At 35.9% G+C, this 17,590-nt stretch overlaps 1 protein-coding gene across 5 annotated transcripts in view; it reads right to left on the bottom strand.

The window, feature by feature from the left end:
* Window positions 1–17,590, bottom strand: part of LOC149804198 (unconventional myosin heavy chain 6-like) — a 294,440-nt gene that overhangs the window by 204,272 nt on the left and 72,578 nt on the right. For all 5 annotated transcript variants that reach the window (XM_089937853.1, XM_089937830.1, XM_089937846.1 and 2 more), the window contains exons 6-7: window positions 10,992–11,566; window positions 9,019–9,168 (exon numbers count right to left, since the gene is read on the bottom strand). In XM_089937853.1, coding sequence (XP_089793979.1) covers window positions 9,019–9,168; window positions 10,992–11,566 — 725 coding nt within the window. The remainder of the gene's footprint in view (window positions 1–9,018; window positions 9,169–10,991; window positions 11,567–17,590) is intronic.

A 17,590-nucleotide genomic window follows, 5' to 3' on the forward strand; every position in this document is an offset into this window, starting at 1 on the left:
AATATATCCAGAGTCCACTGAGGAAGCACCAGGTTGAATTGTGATAACCATGTCCTGATTTTTGATAATCTAATACAGTAGAACCTGTCTTGAAAGACTACCTCTTTTGCCCAAAAAGTATGGTCTCTCAAGACAGGTGGTCTCTTCTCATAACAGGTCACAATGCTATATAATCAATAAATATGAGCACTGAGAATGTGGTCTCTCAAAACAGGTGGTCTCACATAGCAGTGGTCTTTCAAGACAGGTTTTTCTGTACAACCATTGGGCTTAACTAAATATGTTGAAATGTCAGTATTAAATTTGATAGGTTGTTAAATCTGATAGTTTAATTTTATGAGGGGACAAATTTCTGTTGATTACAAAAAGCACATAAGTTTGGGTCAGAGAACAATTAATTAGATTTATGGGGACAGGAGCTTGTTAAATCGCTATACTGCAGCGATTCCTAATGTCTGGTCGGTAGAGGTAGTGATTTTTAAATTAAGCGTTTGTTTACTTAACCGCGAGATGGACTATTAGGGACATGGCTAACTTCAATTTCATAGTGGAACTGTCAAACTTGAAAAATTCCAGAAACAGTTATTTAAAGATCTAGAGCAAGATGACCCCAATTTAGGCACCTAATTATTAAAGGCAGTAAATATATTTCATCCTGATCGGTTACGCTAAATAGGGGCATGTTTCCCACACGAAATTTCTAGCTGTAAATATTCCCCCGCCAACTGAAAAATCTAATTAGTCCAAGCTTTGCTGCTAGAGTAAAGGAACAGGGAACTCCGAGAGTCAACTTGAAAAAAATTATCTCGTAAAACATTTGTCCAAGGGACCAGATGTCTAGAAGGTCAACGGACACAATTTTTGCAGTAGAAGCGAGAAACGCTTGAAAGCACAAAACGTATTTGCATCAAATTCATGAAATTCATTGATACCAATATAATGATTAGCTTTAATTATTTGATAATATTTGCATGAATTTAGTTGTTTAAATTCATAGATCAATTCTCTTGATGTGAGCATAACTGTGTTGAGTTTATATATATATATATATATGAATTCGTACAATAATCTTCTTTATATAAGGTTGTCAAATTGTTTGAATTAGTCATCTTGTTTTTATAGGAATTAGATTCTAAGAATTTCTTGTATTACTTTAATTGATATGAGTAATAAGAATCCATGTAAATTCACCAATCTCATGTAATTTTAAGTATGATAAAGACTTGAGTACATATCAAATGAAATTTAACATTGTTAAACCATGCAGTGTGTGTATGCTAAAGACTTGAATGTGTGTATTCACAGAACATAACGTAAAGCCAGGTAGTAAATTTCGTTCATTCATTTGTGTAATTGAGACGAGAGCGGAACTGTTAAGTCTCATGTGTTAATGCAAATGATGAATTAGCCATTAGGAAGTACATTAATCTTACGAAGCTAGGTTTGTTTTGGTCTGCCATGCTTGGGTTCACTAACAGCCTTTGGTATCTGTTTCAATACTGATAGTATGATCTGATAACTAGAGGGGAGTAATGTTCTATCCCCAGTAGGATTACCAACAGGAAATTTAGGTTGTTCTCTGTTTTCAAAGGGAAAAATAGCTCGTCAGACGTATTCCCAGATGTATCCTCTGATGTACCTACGCACTGACGTATCCACTTATATGTATATCTACATGCTTACATATCCACACAAAGTTTGAGGGCTGAAGGGAGGTGAAACAGTAGGAAGGTTGGAGAGAAAAAAGAAAAGGAAGGTGTAAGGACAGAGAACAGCTACAGTGAAATTGGAGTGAACCAGAGCTAAGCAGATTATGCAATTATACAAGGCAATGACTTCGCTTGTTCACTCGATCATATGATGAACTAATTCTATCAGTAAAACAGATCGGCTATTTTTATAAATATATTTGTGGTTTTTTAAATTCAGTGAAATATTTATTCCAAAAAGGAGTGTATCTTGCTAATGTATTGCATTATCACCATTGTTTATGTAACTGATTAAATTTTTATTTTAATGTATCGGGGCTCGAGTCATTTCATTCTATATATTTGCTCAGATCTCTATTTATTCTACGTATAAGTTTACTCGATCAGGGCAATAACACTAAGGGTGATCATCTCCTAGATAATGAGAACCGAATAAAGCAGACACCTTGTAAGAAGGTACAATCCGCCTATCAACCCACACCCATTACAAAGGGAGGGGGCGGGGCATTATAAATTTGATAGGTTGTTGTTGTTGTAGGGTTTAACGCCATTTTTCAGCACACAATAGGTTATACAAGGCGGCCAGTATTAATGGTGGAGGAAGAACCCAGGAAAACCCAGGAAAGAACCACCGACCCACGAGAAGCTACTGGCAAGCTTTCTCACATACCCACATTGGTCGAATCCGAGACTCGAACCGCCGCAGACAGAGGTGAGATGGCAGTGATCCGTAATGGAGAGCACTTTAGACCACTCGGGGCCCCCAATTTGATAGGTAGTTTAATTTGATAGGTACTTGTAGAGTCAAAGTGTTTCAACAGTTACAAATTCTAAAAACATGCCAAACCCTACCAAATATTACATAGGAATGAGAGTGTAAAACAAACCAAAAATCGTACCCTGAACATAACAATAGGAATATTTAAAAAATTTACCGAATGATTTATATTAAACATTTAACCATGCTGACATTTGGCTGAAATGTGCTTTCCAGTTTTCATTCCCACTTTGAGCCACAATGAAGTCCATTGAGGAATGATACCAGAAGGCATGCTTTATGTCCAGTGTTGATGTCTCGGATATCCCATTTTTAATTTCTGTAATGCTAATTTTTTACACGTGAATCAAACAATAGGCTGACCTGAATTCTGGCTGGTCAATATTCAATTACTTTTGTGATGCAAGAGCTTAGGTATTTCTTTTAAGATGTTGTTCACCTACACATACAATTTTATTTAACAGAAACTTGGAATCTGACAGGAGCAATCATAAAAACCTAAATGGAGGTGAAAAGTTAGAATGATTCAGGCAAAACCTTAGAATGGTTAGCAGCTCTGATTCTTTCTTTACATCAAAATGCAAACAATGATTGACAGTAATTTATCAGTGACAGTACAAATGAACTGACATCAAAATGCAAACAATGATTGACAGTAATTTATATGTGACAGTGAAAATGAATTTACATCAAAATGCAAACAATGATTGACAGTAATTTATATGTGACAGTGAAAATGAATTTACATCAAAATGCAAACAATGATTGACAGTAATTTATCAGTGACAGTACAAATGAACTGACATCAAACTGCAAACAATGATTAACAGTAATTTATAATGTGACAGTGAAAATGAATTTACCTTCACTGCATTTAAAAGTGCATGGCAACATAGTCTTATATGCACCTTTACTGAGCTTAAATAAAATATTAATTGTTCTTCTAAAATTTAAGATTAAAGCAGTTTTACCAATATCTCTTCATCGCTGAATGATCCGACTGCCTGTTTGCGATTACCACAAAATCTTACAGACAAAAATGTTTGATCACTATGGACTTTCACAATGGCCAACTGGCACTAAACTAGATGTCGAGTCTCATCATTATCAGTGCTGGGGACAGTTTCAGTATTTTATACCATGTGAAGCTTTCATTGTGATATCATAGCATGACATTCAAGGATCTGGTTTACACTGTATCACACCTCTAAGTTAGCCTGATCTAAAAATGTTTCCATACTTATAACACTCATTTTATAAATTTATTTCTGGTATTATTTATATAATATCCTTCCAGGGAATATTGACTGAAATGCAGTGAAATAAGGTGAATATTCACTGTTTAAAGGTTTGTGTAACCAAATTCTCAGAAATAACAATAGCTGATATCAACAATACAGAACATCTACATGACATCTACATACTTTAGAGACATACAATGGTTTCCATGATAGTTTTCTATGATGTCTGGGCATGAGTATTGTCCTTCCATTATAGTCTACAATATAAGCTAATAAATGGTTTGTTGTGATTGCATGTGGTCAAGCCTAGAGTCAAAAGTGCTACCAACAGTTATGTGTAGATATAAAAACATGAAATATATATAGATAAAAACATATGAAATAAGTATAGATAAAAACATATAAAATATGTATAGATAAAAACATATGAAATATGTATAGATAAAAACGTGTGTGTGTGTTTCGGATTTCTAACGTAGCTTTAACAGTTTTCCAGTCATATCGCTATGATGTCTGCAGTGTGACAGTTTATAGTGATGTCCGGCACTGGGGCATCATGCCGCAGACATGTAGCATGATGTCCCACCCAGTCACATTATCCTGGCACCAGGCCGACCAGTCCTAACACTAATCTCTTAATGCTGAGCGCCAAGCGAGGCAGCTGTTAGCACCATTTTTGTAAATCTTTCGTATGACTCGACCGAGGAACGATCCCATGACCTTCCACATCCGAGGCGGACGCTCTAGATAAAAACATATGGACGAGAATCATAGTGCATATTTTGGAAAGAAAAAGAAAAGGAGCTGCAAAAAGGTAAGAAAGGGGAGAGTTCTAGCTCAGTTCAGCTAAATCACTGCCTGGAAATGGCTGCCAATGAAGCACACTCCAGCTTTCATTAAACACAAAGAATGTTGGAATAAGGAGGGTAAATAAGGGTGGTAATGTACCATATTTACTTGCTTATAAGTTGCATCAAACTGCCAACAACAAGAACCTGATATGATGTAACATAATGCACCTGCAGATTAGGGTTTATTTTAGTTGTTCTACTGATTACTCCTAACAATCTGAGCAGATGTGGACCTGCCACACATTATGCAACAGCAGATCTGGGTCTATGCAGTTTGCAGTTGCACTCGACTTACAAGTGAGTATTTATGGTATAATTAGTTGTCTGCAAGAAACTAGCTAGAGCCCAATACTCCCATGGGTGAAATAGTCAAGAAAATAAGTACAAATGGATGCATGAAGAACAAATGGATGCATGAAGTACAGCCTTGAGGATAAAACCCTGTGCTGGCTACCTTAAGTGCTTCTATTCATATTAGCTTAAAAATGCCATATTGATGATCAAAGAAAATGGTGACCTAATAAGCTCATCGACTTTTTGCTACTTTTTTGTAACTGATAAGCATAACAAAGCTCCGTATGTCCATTAACATTCATTACTGAGTCTAATTTATTAGAAATGAACTTTACCACAAATATTGGGATGATGTATTAGTTAGAAGTTAAAGCAAACACCTATCCTGATCTGCAAACACATAATGCACCAGCAGATTGGGGTCTATGTTGTTTTTCAACTGATTACTCCTAACAAACTGCACAGACTTGGATCTGCATAAACATTATGCAATGGAAGGTCTGGGTCTATGCAGTTGGATCCAAAGTATAAGTGATTACAGAAGGCGGGTATCATGCAGCAATTTCAAAGCAGTAATAATCCTTACAGACCTGGATAAAAAAGTTCATTTGGGTTCATGTCTAACATATATGCATTTTCCTACTTACAAAGAAACCTTTTCTTGGAAAATACCACGAAGTTGAAGTTCATCTGAAGCTTTCAGATTGGATCACATCTTTCTTACTGATAACTCATACAACCTCTACTTCTTACTGTATAAACTGGCACTGGAGTGAATGCAGGCTTAAGCCCCACTCAACCAATGCAGGCTTAAGCCCACTCTACCAATGCAGGCTTAAGACCCCCTTTCCCATGTAGAGCCTCAGTTAAACATTCAATACAGGGTGCCATTGTCTGTTTATTCAATATAGAGGTCTGATCAAAAGTTTGGAAGTAAAATTTGCAATAAATTAAAAATACAAGTATCTTTTTCAAGTACAAGTCATACAGGTCATGTACACGTTCAGTACCATTTCAGTAATGAGTGTAATTTTTTAGAATTCGATTACCTTTAAATGGCAATTATTCACTTTAAATGGCTATTATTCACTTTAAATGGCTATTATTTACTTTATTTCGATCCACATATGTCCATAATCCTCAGAAGGTCATTATATGCCACCCCGAGAAATACAGCCAAGTCAATTTTTAAAGTATGTGGAAATTTTTTAGATGAGGTCGACCTAACGGTATGATCCTTTACAAACTGAATTAATGTTGCATAGCGTGATGTCAAAACAAAAGATGTATGACCATACAAACACTTTACACATAGCCGATTGGTCACTTGGTTTATTATTTGTAAAATAGTAGTTTCTTTACAATTTGATGTAGTGACCACCTACCCCACTAGCAAAACACAAATGAGTTTCAGTAAAGACAAGCACAGTTACCATACTTAGTGTAACATTACTGATGCCATTTTCATTCACCAGCCAGTACCTATCTCAACTAATCTATTAATGTCAACTTAATTTCAAGAAATGTTTGGTAAAGTGAAGAACACAATTCTAATGACTTTCAAATCTAGGAACTCATTTTGTCATTACCTTTTTATTCCTGGTTTTATTTCAGATCTAGGCACCCGTTATTACCATTTTTGATTATGATTTTATTTCAAATGTAGGCACTCATTTTGTCCATCCGTCTGTCTGTCCATCCATCCATCCATCCATACATACATACACACACATACACATACACAATTGTATACAGATATGGAAAGAAAGTGAGCCCAAATTACATCTAACAGATATTTTGCATTTTCAACATACTAATTCTATTTATATCCCATCCACATTCATTAAGACTATAAGAAACTGGAATGAGTGCAAATGGAAGACACCCACTGGCTGCTGTGTCGGATTAAATACAACACCAGATGCTGAACATCAAACAAATTTTATTGTCTCATGTTCTCTAATTTGGGGAGATTAATTGCTTGCAAGCAATGTTGTAAGCAATGTTGTAAGTTTATGTTGAGGAATACAGGCTAATAGATTAACTTGTTATTGCTACTGAGAACACTGAGACTTTATTAATTTCTTGTAAGGAACACCTAACAATCATATTTCACAACTTGGTGTTGAGATATTAAAAATGTCTTCATATGCAAAATAAAGTTTCGTGTTGAGAATGAAAACTCTTTTTAAATGTATATTTAATCCTAACCCTCCTATTTTCTTTTCTTATACATTCATTCATTTACTCATTTATTCATTCATTTATTTATTCATTCATTCATTCATTTATTCATTCACTCATTTATTAATTCATTTATTTACTCATTTATTCATTCATTTACTCATTTAGTCATTCATTCATACATTTATTCATTCAATCATTTATTCGTTCATTCATTCCTTCATTCATTTACTCATTTATTAATTCATTCATTCATTTACTCATTCGTTCATTCATTCACTTGTACACTCATTTATTCGATGTTTGTTTGTGTCTCTTATTCTGCAACCATCTTGGTATATTCATCTGTGTCCAGTCATTGTTTAAATTTTTTTATTAATTCAAGGATGATCAGTGAAAATTTATATTAATTAAAGGATGATCAGTGAAAATTGCAAATTAATTATTAGATCAGTTATGGCAGCCAAGTTAAAAGAAATTCTGAAAAATATCTATTGTCAGTAAAACCTTCACATTCACAGTGATGACTAAATCGGTATTTTCTTTGAGTAGAACAATTTTGATGAAAAAAATATACCATGAGAATCAGATAATCTCAGTCTTTTATAAAAGTAATTTTGTATAAATGTCTTTCCCTCTCTTTTAGAACATCACAGAATGGTATGAAAAATTCCTATTCTTTTCTTAAAAAAGATTAACACAAACATTCACTGCCATTAGAGAAGATTAATGTTATGATAACGTTACATTCAGTGTATTCAACATAAAATGTTAGCGAGATAATGAAAACAATGGTCCAAATGACGTTTGTTTACAAGAAGTCATACTGTTCATCCGATGAATAGTGGAAGATTCCTTTTTACAAACATTCTTTATATCAATGACATGACATTAAACATTACTTGCCTCCATACATTAAAACAATTCAAAGGATACAAAATATTTTCATTTATCACACTAGTATTAGGTTAAAAAGTCTGTTTGTCGACAGGACCAATTCAGTGCTTCACATCGAATTATGCTAACTTCAGCTGTAAAATTAACAGATTGCAGGAAACTTCCTCATTTAACATCAACCCTAGGCAGTCAAAACAGAATGTACCTATTCCACTGTCTAAGCAGATGCAGCTGATTTTTTTATATATCCAATCCAATTGTCGATTCTATTCACCCAGAAATAAAATTGGGATCAATGATTGCAGCCTCTGCAAACAGCACATGTACATTTCCCCAATTTGAACTGTTCACAAAATGTTTTTCTTGACAATCAAGGCATATGTACATCATGGAAGTCGTCATATTGAATACCTAATAAGCGCAACATACTCTCCCATTGGTAAACTAATTTAGCTCAGTAATTCTTTCGTCTACATGAAGGCACTTGCTCAAAACACATTTTTTTTTACTAGCTTCAAAAACCAGGGTTGATGTGAGACAAAGCAGATGATGATCCTAGCGATAATGGGACAGATGAAGCAATCACAGTTAGACACCTTGCACAAGGGGACAATAGCCACTGCCAAAAAGGACTTGAATGCATGGTATTAAAGTCCTAATTGAATGGAAGGAAATTGAATGCATGGTATTAAGTCCAAATTTAATGGAAGGGACTTGAATGCATGGCATCAAAGTCCTAAATGCATGGTATTAAAGATCTAATTGAATGGAAGGGACTTGAATGCATGGTATTAAAGTCCTAATTGAACGGAAGGGACTTGAATGCATGGTATTAAAGTCCTAAATGCATGGTATTAAAGTCCTAATTGAATGGAAGGGACTTGAATGCATGGTATTAAAGTCCTAAATGCATGGTATTAAAGTCCTAATTGAATGGAAGGGACTTGAATGCATGGTATTAAAGTCCTAATTGAATTCTGGATGATCACACATATGGCAACATTTCTTATTTCAAATATTAAAATAATTCAAGTGTATGTAGTTTGTGAATAACAACATCTTACCTTGAAGTTTTCAAAACCAAATATGTCAAGGATTCCGATGAATCTGGACTGGTGCTGGCCTGGGTTGGTACACTTATTAATAGCATCCACCAGCCATGCAAAAGTCCGGGAATAGAGAGCCTTCGCCATGGCGTGTCTATTTTCACTGGCCTGTCAAATGTATTAAAAATTATATTGTAGGATCAACAAGAAATGACTGCACACAAATGGAGGCCATCACAAAATACAGAGCAATTGAAAAAGCTTGTTTTAATATGCTACAGCTGAGTTCTAAGGAAAACATAGACCACAAATCCATCAAATATTGACAGAAAATGTTTTAAATTAAACTTAATAAACTTTAAATATAAAACTTTGTACCAAATTTGACTGTTCTGAAATAAAATTCATTATGAATGGATTTGCTGGTAAGGGATGTATGGACACTGGAGATGTGCAACTTCCTCCAGGGCATGGCTTAGGTAGCGATTTTTAAAGCCACACAGTATGATGTAAATGTAACCAGATAAAACTAAGTCCTGGGCAATAGGTTGCCTGCACTACATGTTTATGCCCCCTCCACAAAATCATGGTGAAGGATAAAATAATTTATTAAGTGGATTTGGGAATGTAATCTTGTTAATTCCATGAAGTTTTTAAATGCATTTAATTCAAACCTTAATAACAAGATGGAAATGGCCTGCATGTCAAATCCAAGATCAAAGAATTTGCTGTAAAATAAGTAACCTTGAATCCAAGGTTAAAAAAATGGTTGAGCAAGCATATCATAGAATGATTTCTGAAAACTTTATGATGATCATTCCAACATATGAATAACACCCATTAATGAGTTTCAAAATTACAAGCAATGAAAAAATGTTAACCAAAACCATAACACAAATATTCTATGCCTGTGACCTTACCTCAAGGTCAAACAGGCAAGCAAATGCATTGCAGAATAAAGTGTCTTTGCTTTATAATTACTCATCCCAAATATGAAGAAAATTCACCAATTGGTTCAGTAATTATATGAAGGTGAGGAAAAAAACTTGAACCAAAGCTTATTGCAAATTTTCCATGGATGTGACCTTGAACAGTTCAAATGTCCTGATTATCCCACTGTAATACATACCACAGGGATAAAAATATACTGATTATCCCACTGGATTACATACCAGAGGGATAAAAATGTACTGATTATCCCACTGTAATACATACCAGAGGACACCAACATACTGGATTATTATCCCACTGTATTACATACCAGAGGGATAAAAATGTACTGATTATCCCACTGTATTACATACCAGAGGGACACCAACATACTGGATTATTATACCACTGTACTACATACCAAAGGGATAAAAATATACTGATTATCCCACTGTAATACATACCAGAGGGACACCAACATACTGGATTATTATACCACTGTATTACATACCAGAGGGATAAAAATGTACTGATTATCCCACTGTAATACATACCAGAGGGATAAAAATGTACTGATTATCCCACTGTAATACATACCAGAGGGACACCAACATACTGGATTATTATCCCACTGTATTACATGCCGGAGGGATAAAAATGTACTGATTATCCCACTGTATTAAATACCAGAGGTAACAAATGTACTGGATTATTATCCCACTGTATTACATACCAGAGGAATAAGAATGTACTGGATTATTTTCCCACTGTATTACATACCAGAGGGATAAAAATGAACTGGATTATGATCCCACTGTATTACATACCAGAGGGATAAAATTTACTGATTATCCCACTATAATACATACCAGGGGGATAAAAATGTACTGATTATCCCACTGTATTACATACCAGGGGGATAAAAATGTACTGATTATCCCACTGTATTACATACCAGGGGGATAAAAATGTACTGGGTTATTATAGTTGAACTAAAATCAGATGAGAACAGAAAAAAGATAACGTTAATCATGTACAGTTTCGAATATTATAGACTTTACCTCTTGAATTTTGAATGGAATACTGGTCACTGTCCCTCTAACCTGAATCTGTCGAAACAGAAGTGCCTCTGTCATTTTTTCGAAATCAAAGCCTAAAAGATCACAGACAATTGCAAGTATATCAAAATCCTCTTCTGTCAATTCACTTTTCTCGCCTTCCACATCATTAAATCTAAAATTTCCTAACCATAATACTGCTGCTAATACAGAGAAAATTCCCTCCACCATCTGTTCAGACACATTTAGAACATTGAGTGCAAGCCGCAACCTATCAAACATTGTCAAATCATTCACCCCATCCAATGAATAGCACCCTGACTGGTTTAAGTAAAAATACGAGTCCATGGATTGGACATGAAATCTGTCTCTGATTTCAGAAACAGCCTGTGCTCCCATGACAAACTGATAGAATACATGGTAATTCCTCTCGTGTACAGACTGGAATGTAATGCGAGACTGCTCAAGCAAATAATCTTGGACAATACACCCTTTAATTTGGCTAGAATCATCAAAGCACACTTGCACAAATTTTCCGAATCTGCTGGAGTTGTCATTTCGTACTGTTTTGGCATTGCCTGAAAAAAATAATAAGACAAGATGGTTACATATCAGTATCATTTTAATGCTAGAACATATTACAAGAAAAAAGTAGTAACCATAGCAACAATTTCAAGATGATGACATTGTAAGCCACACTGTGTCATCACCTGACTCAGGTTGTTTGATGAAAATGCCATGCAGCTAGGGACATCCATACAGAAGAAATATTAATAAAAAGGTTTGACCACCATGTTGGAGGTCTGATTGATACCATTTTCATTTATTACCAAGCAGACATCATAAGTCTTTTAGTGAAAACCCATATCAAAATAGCAATCCATTCAGAGAGATTAGTGACATCAAGATTTTCAAGATGGCCACCATGTTGGCCTTACTGGGTCTCTGATCATCTTCATTTAGGATAAACTAGACATTACATGAAGAGTTTCAGTGAAAACACCATTCCAATACTGCCTTCTGTTAAAGATAACAAATGATAAAAATTTCTAGATGGCACCATGTCCTGGGGCATGTTCAAAAGGCACCATTTGCATTCAGGACCAAACAGGTATCATGAGAAGTCTAAGAGTAGCAATAAAACAATTTAAACATAGATAACACTGTGCCCATATTGGATGTCAGATTGGCACCATCTTCATTAAAAACCAACTCGACATCCTAATAAGTTTTTTTCAGTAAAAACTCCATGTAGATATGAACATCCATTCAGGAGGAGTATAAATAACAAGTGATGGCCATATTGGATGTCTGATGAGCCATCTACAGCTGTAGACATAAAGCAGGTGAAGACATTAGTAACATTGGTGTTTGAGGTGTTCCTCAAGTACAGTTGATCTGGCAGGTTTTTTAAGTGTTCACTCAACTGAGGAAGACAGTTGCTCTGGCAGGTTAAAGTAACTAGTGTTTTGAGGTGCTCAATCAAATGAGGTAGACAGCTGCTCTGGCAGGTTTAGGTAACACCAGGGCTCACAAGGGGAGTGGGGACAACCAGGAATATATCCCTGAGGCCCAGGCCTGTAAAGGGGCCCAGGCCAAACAACACTTTTTAATTTTATAAAAGAAAATTTTTGTTTGAACGAGAACTAGGAGAGGCCCAGGTGTTTCTTTCCCCAGGGCCCATGATTGCTCTCTATAGTAACACTGTATTTAAGGGTGAGTGACTATACAAAACTGGTGTAAATGAACAACACTCAAAGGCCATTGATATGCTCTATGACCAGTAACTAAACATTGCATTGATTGATGCAGAATTTTTAAATGATATATGCTATAAACTTTACTATAGGTAGAGAATCCTGATGCTCAGAGCATGTTTGATCATTGCAAGTACACTTACTCAATTTTCTACCTGCTACCGAATATTTTTAACCCTGCATGGTCTAAAGTGCTCTCCATTACGGATCACTGCCATCTCACCTTTGTCTGCGTTGTTTCTGTTGTAGGGTTTAACGCCATTTTTTAGCACACGATAGGCTATGCATGGCAGCCAGTATTAATGGTGGAGGAAGAACCCATGTACTGAATGCATGTCTTAACCATGTACTGAATGCATGTCTTATCCATGTACTGATTGCATATCCTAACCACATACTGAGTGCATATCTTAACCATGTACTGAATGCATATCCTAACCAAATACTGAGTGCATATCTTAACACATACTGAGTGCATATCTTAACATATACTGAGTACATATCTTAACCACATATTGAGTGCATATCTTAACCATGTACTGATTGCATATCCTAACCACATACCCACTGTATTAACCACACACTGATTGCATGTCTTAACCACATACTGAGTGCTTATCTTAACCATGTACTGATTGCATATCCTAACCACATACTGAGTGCATATCTTAACCACATACTGAGTGCATGTCTTAACCATGTACTGATTGCATATCCTAACCACATACCCACTGTATTAACCACACACTGATTGCATATCTTAACCTCACACTGATTGCAAATCTTAACCACATACTGAATGCATGTCTTAACCTCACACTGATTGCATATCCTAACCACATACCAGCTGTATTAATTAACCAGGCAATGATTGCACATCTTAACCATACACTGATTGCAAGTCTTAACCACACACTGATTGCATATCCTAACCACATACCCACTGTATTAACCACACACTGATTGCATATCTTAACCACATACTGAGTGCATGTCTTAACCATGTACTGATTGCATATCCTAACCACATACCCACTGTATTAACCACACACTGATTGCATGTCTTAACCACATACTGAATGCATGTCTTAACAGTGTACTGATTGCATATCCTAACCACATACCAGCTGTATTAATTAACCTGACAATGATTGCACATCTTAACCATACACTGATTGCAAGTCTTAACCTCACACTGATTGCATATCCTAATCACATACCAGCTATTTTAATCAAACACAAACTGATTGCATATCCTAACCACATACCAGCTGTATTAATTAACCATACACTGATTGCAAGTCTTAACCTCACACTGATTGCATATCCTAACCACATACCCACTGTATTAACCTCACACTGATTGCATATCCTAACCACATACCCACTGTATTAACCACACACTGATTGCATGTCTTAACCACATACTGAGTGCATGTCTTAACCATGTACTGATTGCATATCCTAACCACATACCAGCTGTATTAATTAACCAGGCAATGATTGCACATCTTAACCATACAATGATTGCAAGTCTTAACCACACACTGATTGCATATCCTAACCACATACCCACTGTATTAACCACACACTGATTGCATATCTTAACCACATACCCACTGTATTAACCACACACTGATTGCATATCTTAACCACATACTGAATGCATGTCTTAACCGTGTACTGATTGCATATCCTAACCACATACCAGCTGTATTAATTAACCAGGCAATGATTGCACATCTTAACCATACACTGATTGCAAGTCTTAACCACACACTGATTGCATATCCTAACCACATACCCACTGTATTAACCACACACTGATTGCATATCTTAACCACATACTGAGTGCATGTCTTAACCATGTACTGATTGCATATCCTAACCACATACCAGCTATTTTAATCAAACACACACTGATTGCATATCCTAACCACATACCAGCTATTTTAATCAAACACACACTGATTGCATATCCTAACCACATACCAGCTATTTTAATCAAATACAAACTGATTGCAGGTGCTGACCATTCACTGATTGCATGTCTTAACCACATACAAGCTGTAATAATTAACCACACACTGACTGCATGTTATTCACATACTGACTGCACATCCCAACCACATATCAGCTGTATGAATTAACTAGACACTGATTGCATGTCTGAACCAATTACCGGTTGCTTGAGTTAACCAATGATTGCATGTCTTAATCACATACTGACTGCACATGTTAAACACATAAAAGTTGCATGTGTTAACCACATACTGATGCAAATTAAACTAAAACAAGAGCACTGCAAATAATATGTAACAAACCCACTATATATCCTATTAAAGGCTACTGTGACCTTGACATTGACCTTTTAGTTCCTATCAAGGGCAACCTATCCATAAAACTTGGCAAAGGTATACTTAGTCCAGCTCATGTAATATGTTACTTTCCTGAATCAAAATATCGCCATTACCTTGACCAGTGACCTGCAATTGTAAAAGTAATCAATAGATGTTTTTGGCATCATCCGGGGCAATAAGTTTTGATTAAGGTAAGGTTAGTAAGGCTGATTTTATTGCCCATAAACCATTTTACTTTCTTAGGTCATGATAAACTTGACTTTTGACCTAAGCATAAAACAAGCTATTGCAAGGAAACCATTTGACCTCAGTCACAGTGACCGTGAACTCTGACTATTGATCTCCAAATCAACAGTTTTGTCTCCTATGAAGAAACCCACCTGCCAAGTTAGACATATGTATATACGCATCTATCGGATTTACTGGCAGATCAGCACAATCCTGGCTATATAGCACTGAGCAGAAAGTAGTAAAAACATTGGCTTACTGTAGCAAAACTAATGTTACTGTGGAAACCAATTTGCCACCCACCCCCATTTAATAGAATTCTTTATTTCCTCAAAGACAGAGATCTCAAACTCAAACCACCGTGAGGGCCTCAGGAGGGCATTTTGACTGGCCCAAGGGCCACAAAACCTTTGTTATCTCTCATGACACCTTGTGACGCCCATCATTTTGCAGGCCACAGGATACAACTTGGCGGGTCACATGCAGTCCATGGGCCACATGTCTGAGTCCCCTACTCAAAGGCAACCCACTTGCAGTATCTGGTGATCTGGTGGTGATATGTCAAGCAGAACTCAAGCATTTGCACAATAACCATATAATGGTTGGTTGAACATGACTATTGTTGTTGTTGTTGTTGTTGTTGTAGGGTTTAATGCCATTTTTCAGCATACAATAGGCTATACAAGGCGGCCATTATTAATGATGGAGGAAGAATCCGGGAAATCCCCGGAAAGAACCACCGACCCTCGAGAAGCTACTGGCAAGCTTTCTCAAATACCCACATTGGCCGAATCCGAGACTCGAACCTACACAGACAGAGGTGAGATGGCAGTGATCCGTAACGGAGAGTGCTTTAGACCACTTGGGGCCCCAAAGATGACTATAATATACATATATATATATACATAAAATAAGATACTTCCCTAGAGCAGGCAAATAAATATTACAAGCTAAAATCATCAGTTGGTTCAGTTTTTTATGGATGACAATAAGTCCTTGTAGGCTTAACATTGAGAACATAATGGGCAGCCATTATAACTGTGGAGGAAGAACACGGAAAACCCCCAACACCCTCCGACCCATGGGAAGCTATTGGCAAGCTTTCTTTCATACCCACATAAGCCAAGCCTGAGACCTGAACCCATGTGGCTAGAGTTGAGATGGCAGTGTTCGAGGCCCCCTATGACAATAAATAATCATACGAACTGCATTTTCTTCAACTAGTCGTTTTTATTTCTGCATACTTCATAAGGCAATGATAAATGATAAAGGACGGGTCATAGCTGTAACAATAATGTTATTTGAAAAGAAAGCTACTAGTATTCTAAAATGTTATCTGAAAAGAAAGCTACTAGTTTTCTAAAATGTTATTTGAAAAGAAAGCTACTAGTATTCCAAGCCTACATGACATTTAATCAGCAATAAGTCATTTATTTAACTTCCTGATTTTTCAGTCAATCAGTAAGAAACAATCATATATGGTCATTATTACCAAATATTCATTTGCTTGATGCCCTCTATTTTGAAATTATTCTTCATTGATGGGAATATACAGAAAATCCATACTTAAGTAAAACCCATTATAACGTGATGCTTGGAGTCCAAAGATTAACACTGCGATATAAGTGGGATTGCATTAACAAATTTTTCAAAATACTTCACAACAGAAAATGTGCATTGCAAATTCAACGTCATCAGTTTTAACTAACCTCTTGATCGTATATTGTTTGTTTTGTTCGCTGGGTTTCATTAGACATCAAATATACTTCTGTTTTGAATTGCATACATGCCAATATGGTGGAAATGGTGCATGGTGAAGATAAGGCAACATTAAACTTAGTGCTGGGATTAAAAATCTGCTAGGGATATGAATAATCGGCTTTTTCGAGAGCATGTATTTAGGATCCTAAAAAGAGAGGTCACCTTAAATTAAAACATGGGAGCCATGCTGCCATCACATTTTAAGTGGAATCGCATCGTTACAAATTGCATTATAACGGATTTTACCTGTACCAAGATTTTTCTTCTTTACCCAAGTCTGTTTTCCTATTTTGCGACATGTATATCAATGAAACATCTTAGAGAACCATGCCGTTACTTATATTCTAGTCAAGCAGCATGACAGTTGGAATAGGGTATGGAAAAATATTTCCTATAAAAATGTTTTTGAAAAAAAACAGGTGGGGAACAAATATAATAAAGTCCATTCTTATGACTACTATATGTAAAACAAATGAATGCTGTAGAACAAAAAGGG

Source organism: Sinohyriopsis cumingii, chromosome 2 (assembly GCF_028554795.1).
Source record: "Sinohyriopsis cumingii isolate HCF-2022 chromosome 2, ASM2855479v2, whole genome shotgun sequence".
Classification (NCBI taxonomy): Eukaryota; Metazoa; Mollusca; class Bivalvia; order Unionida; family Unionidae; genus Sinohyriopsis; species Sinohyriopsis cumingii.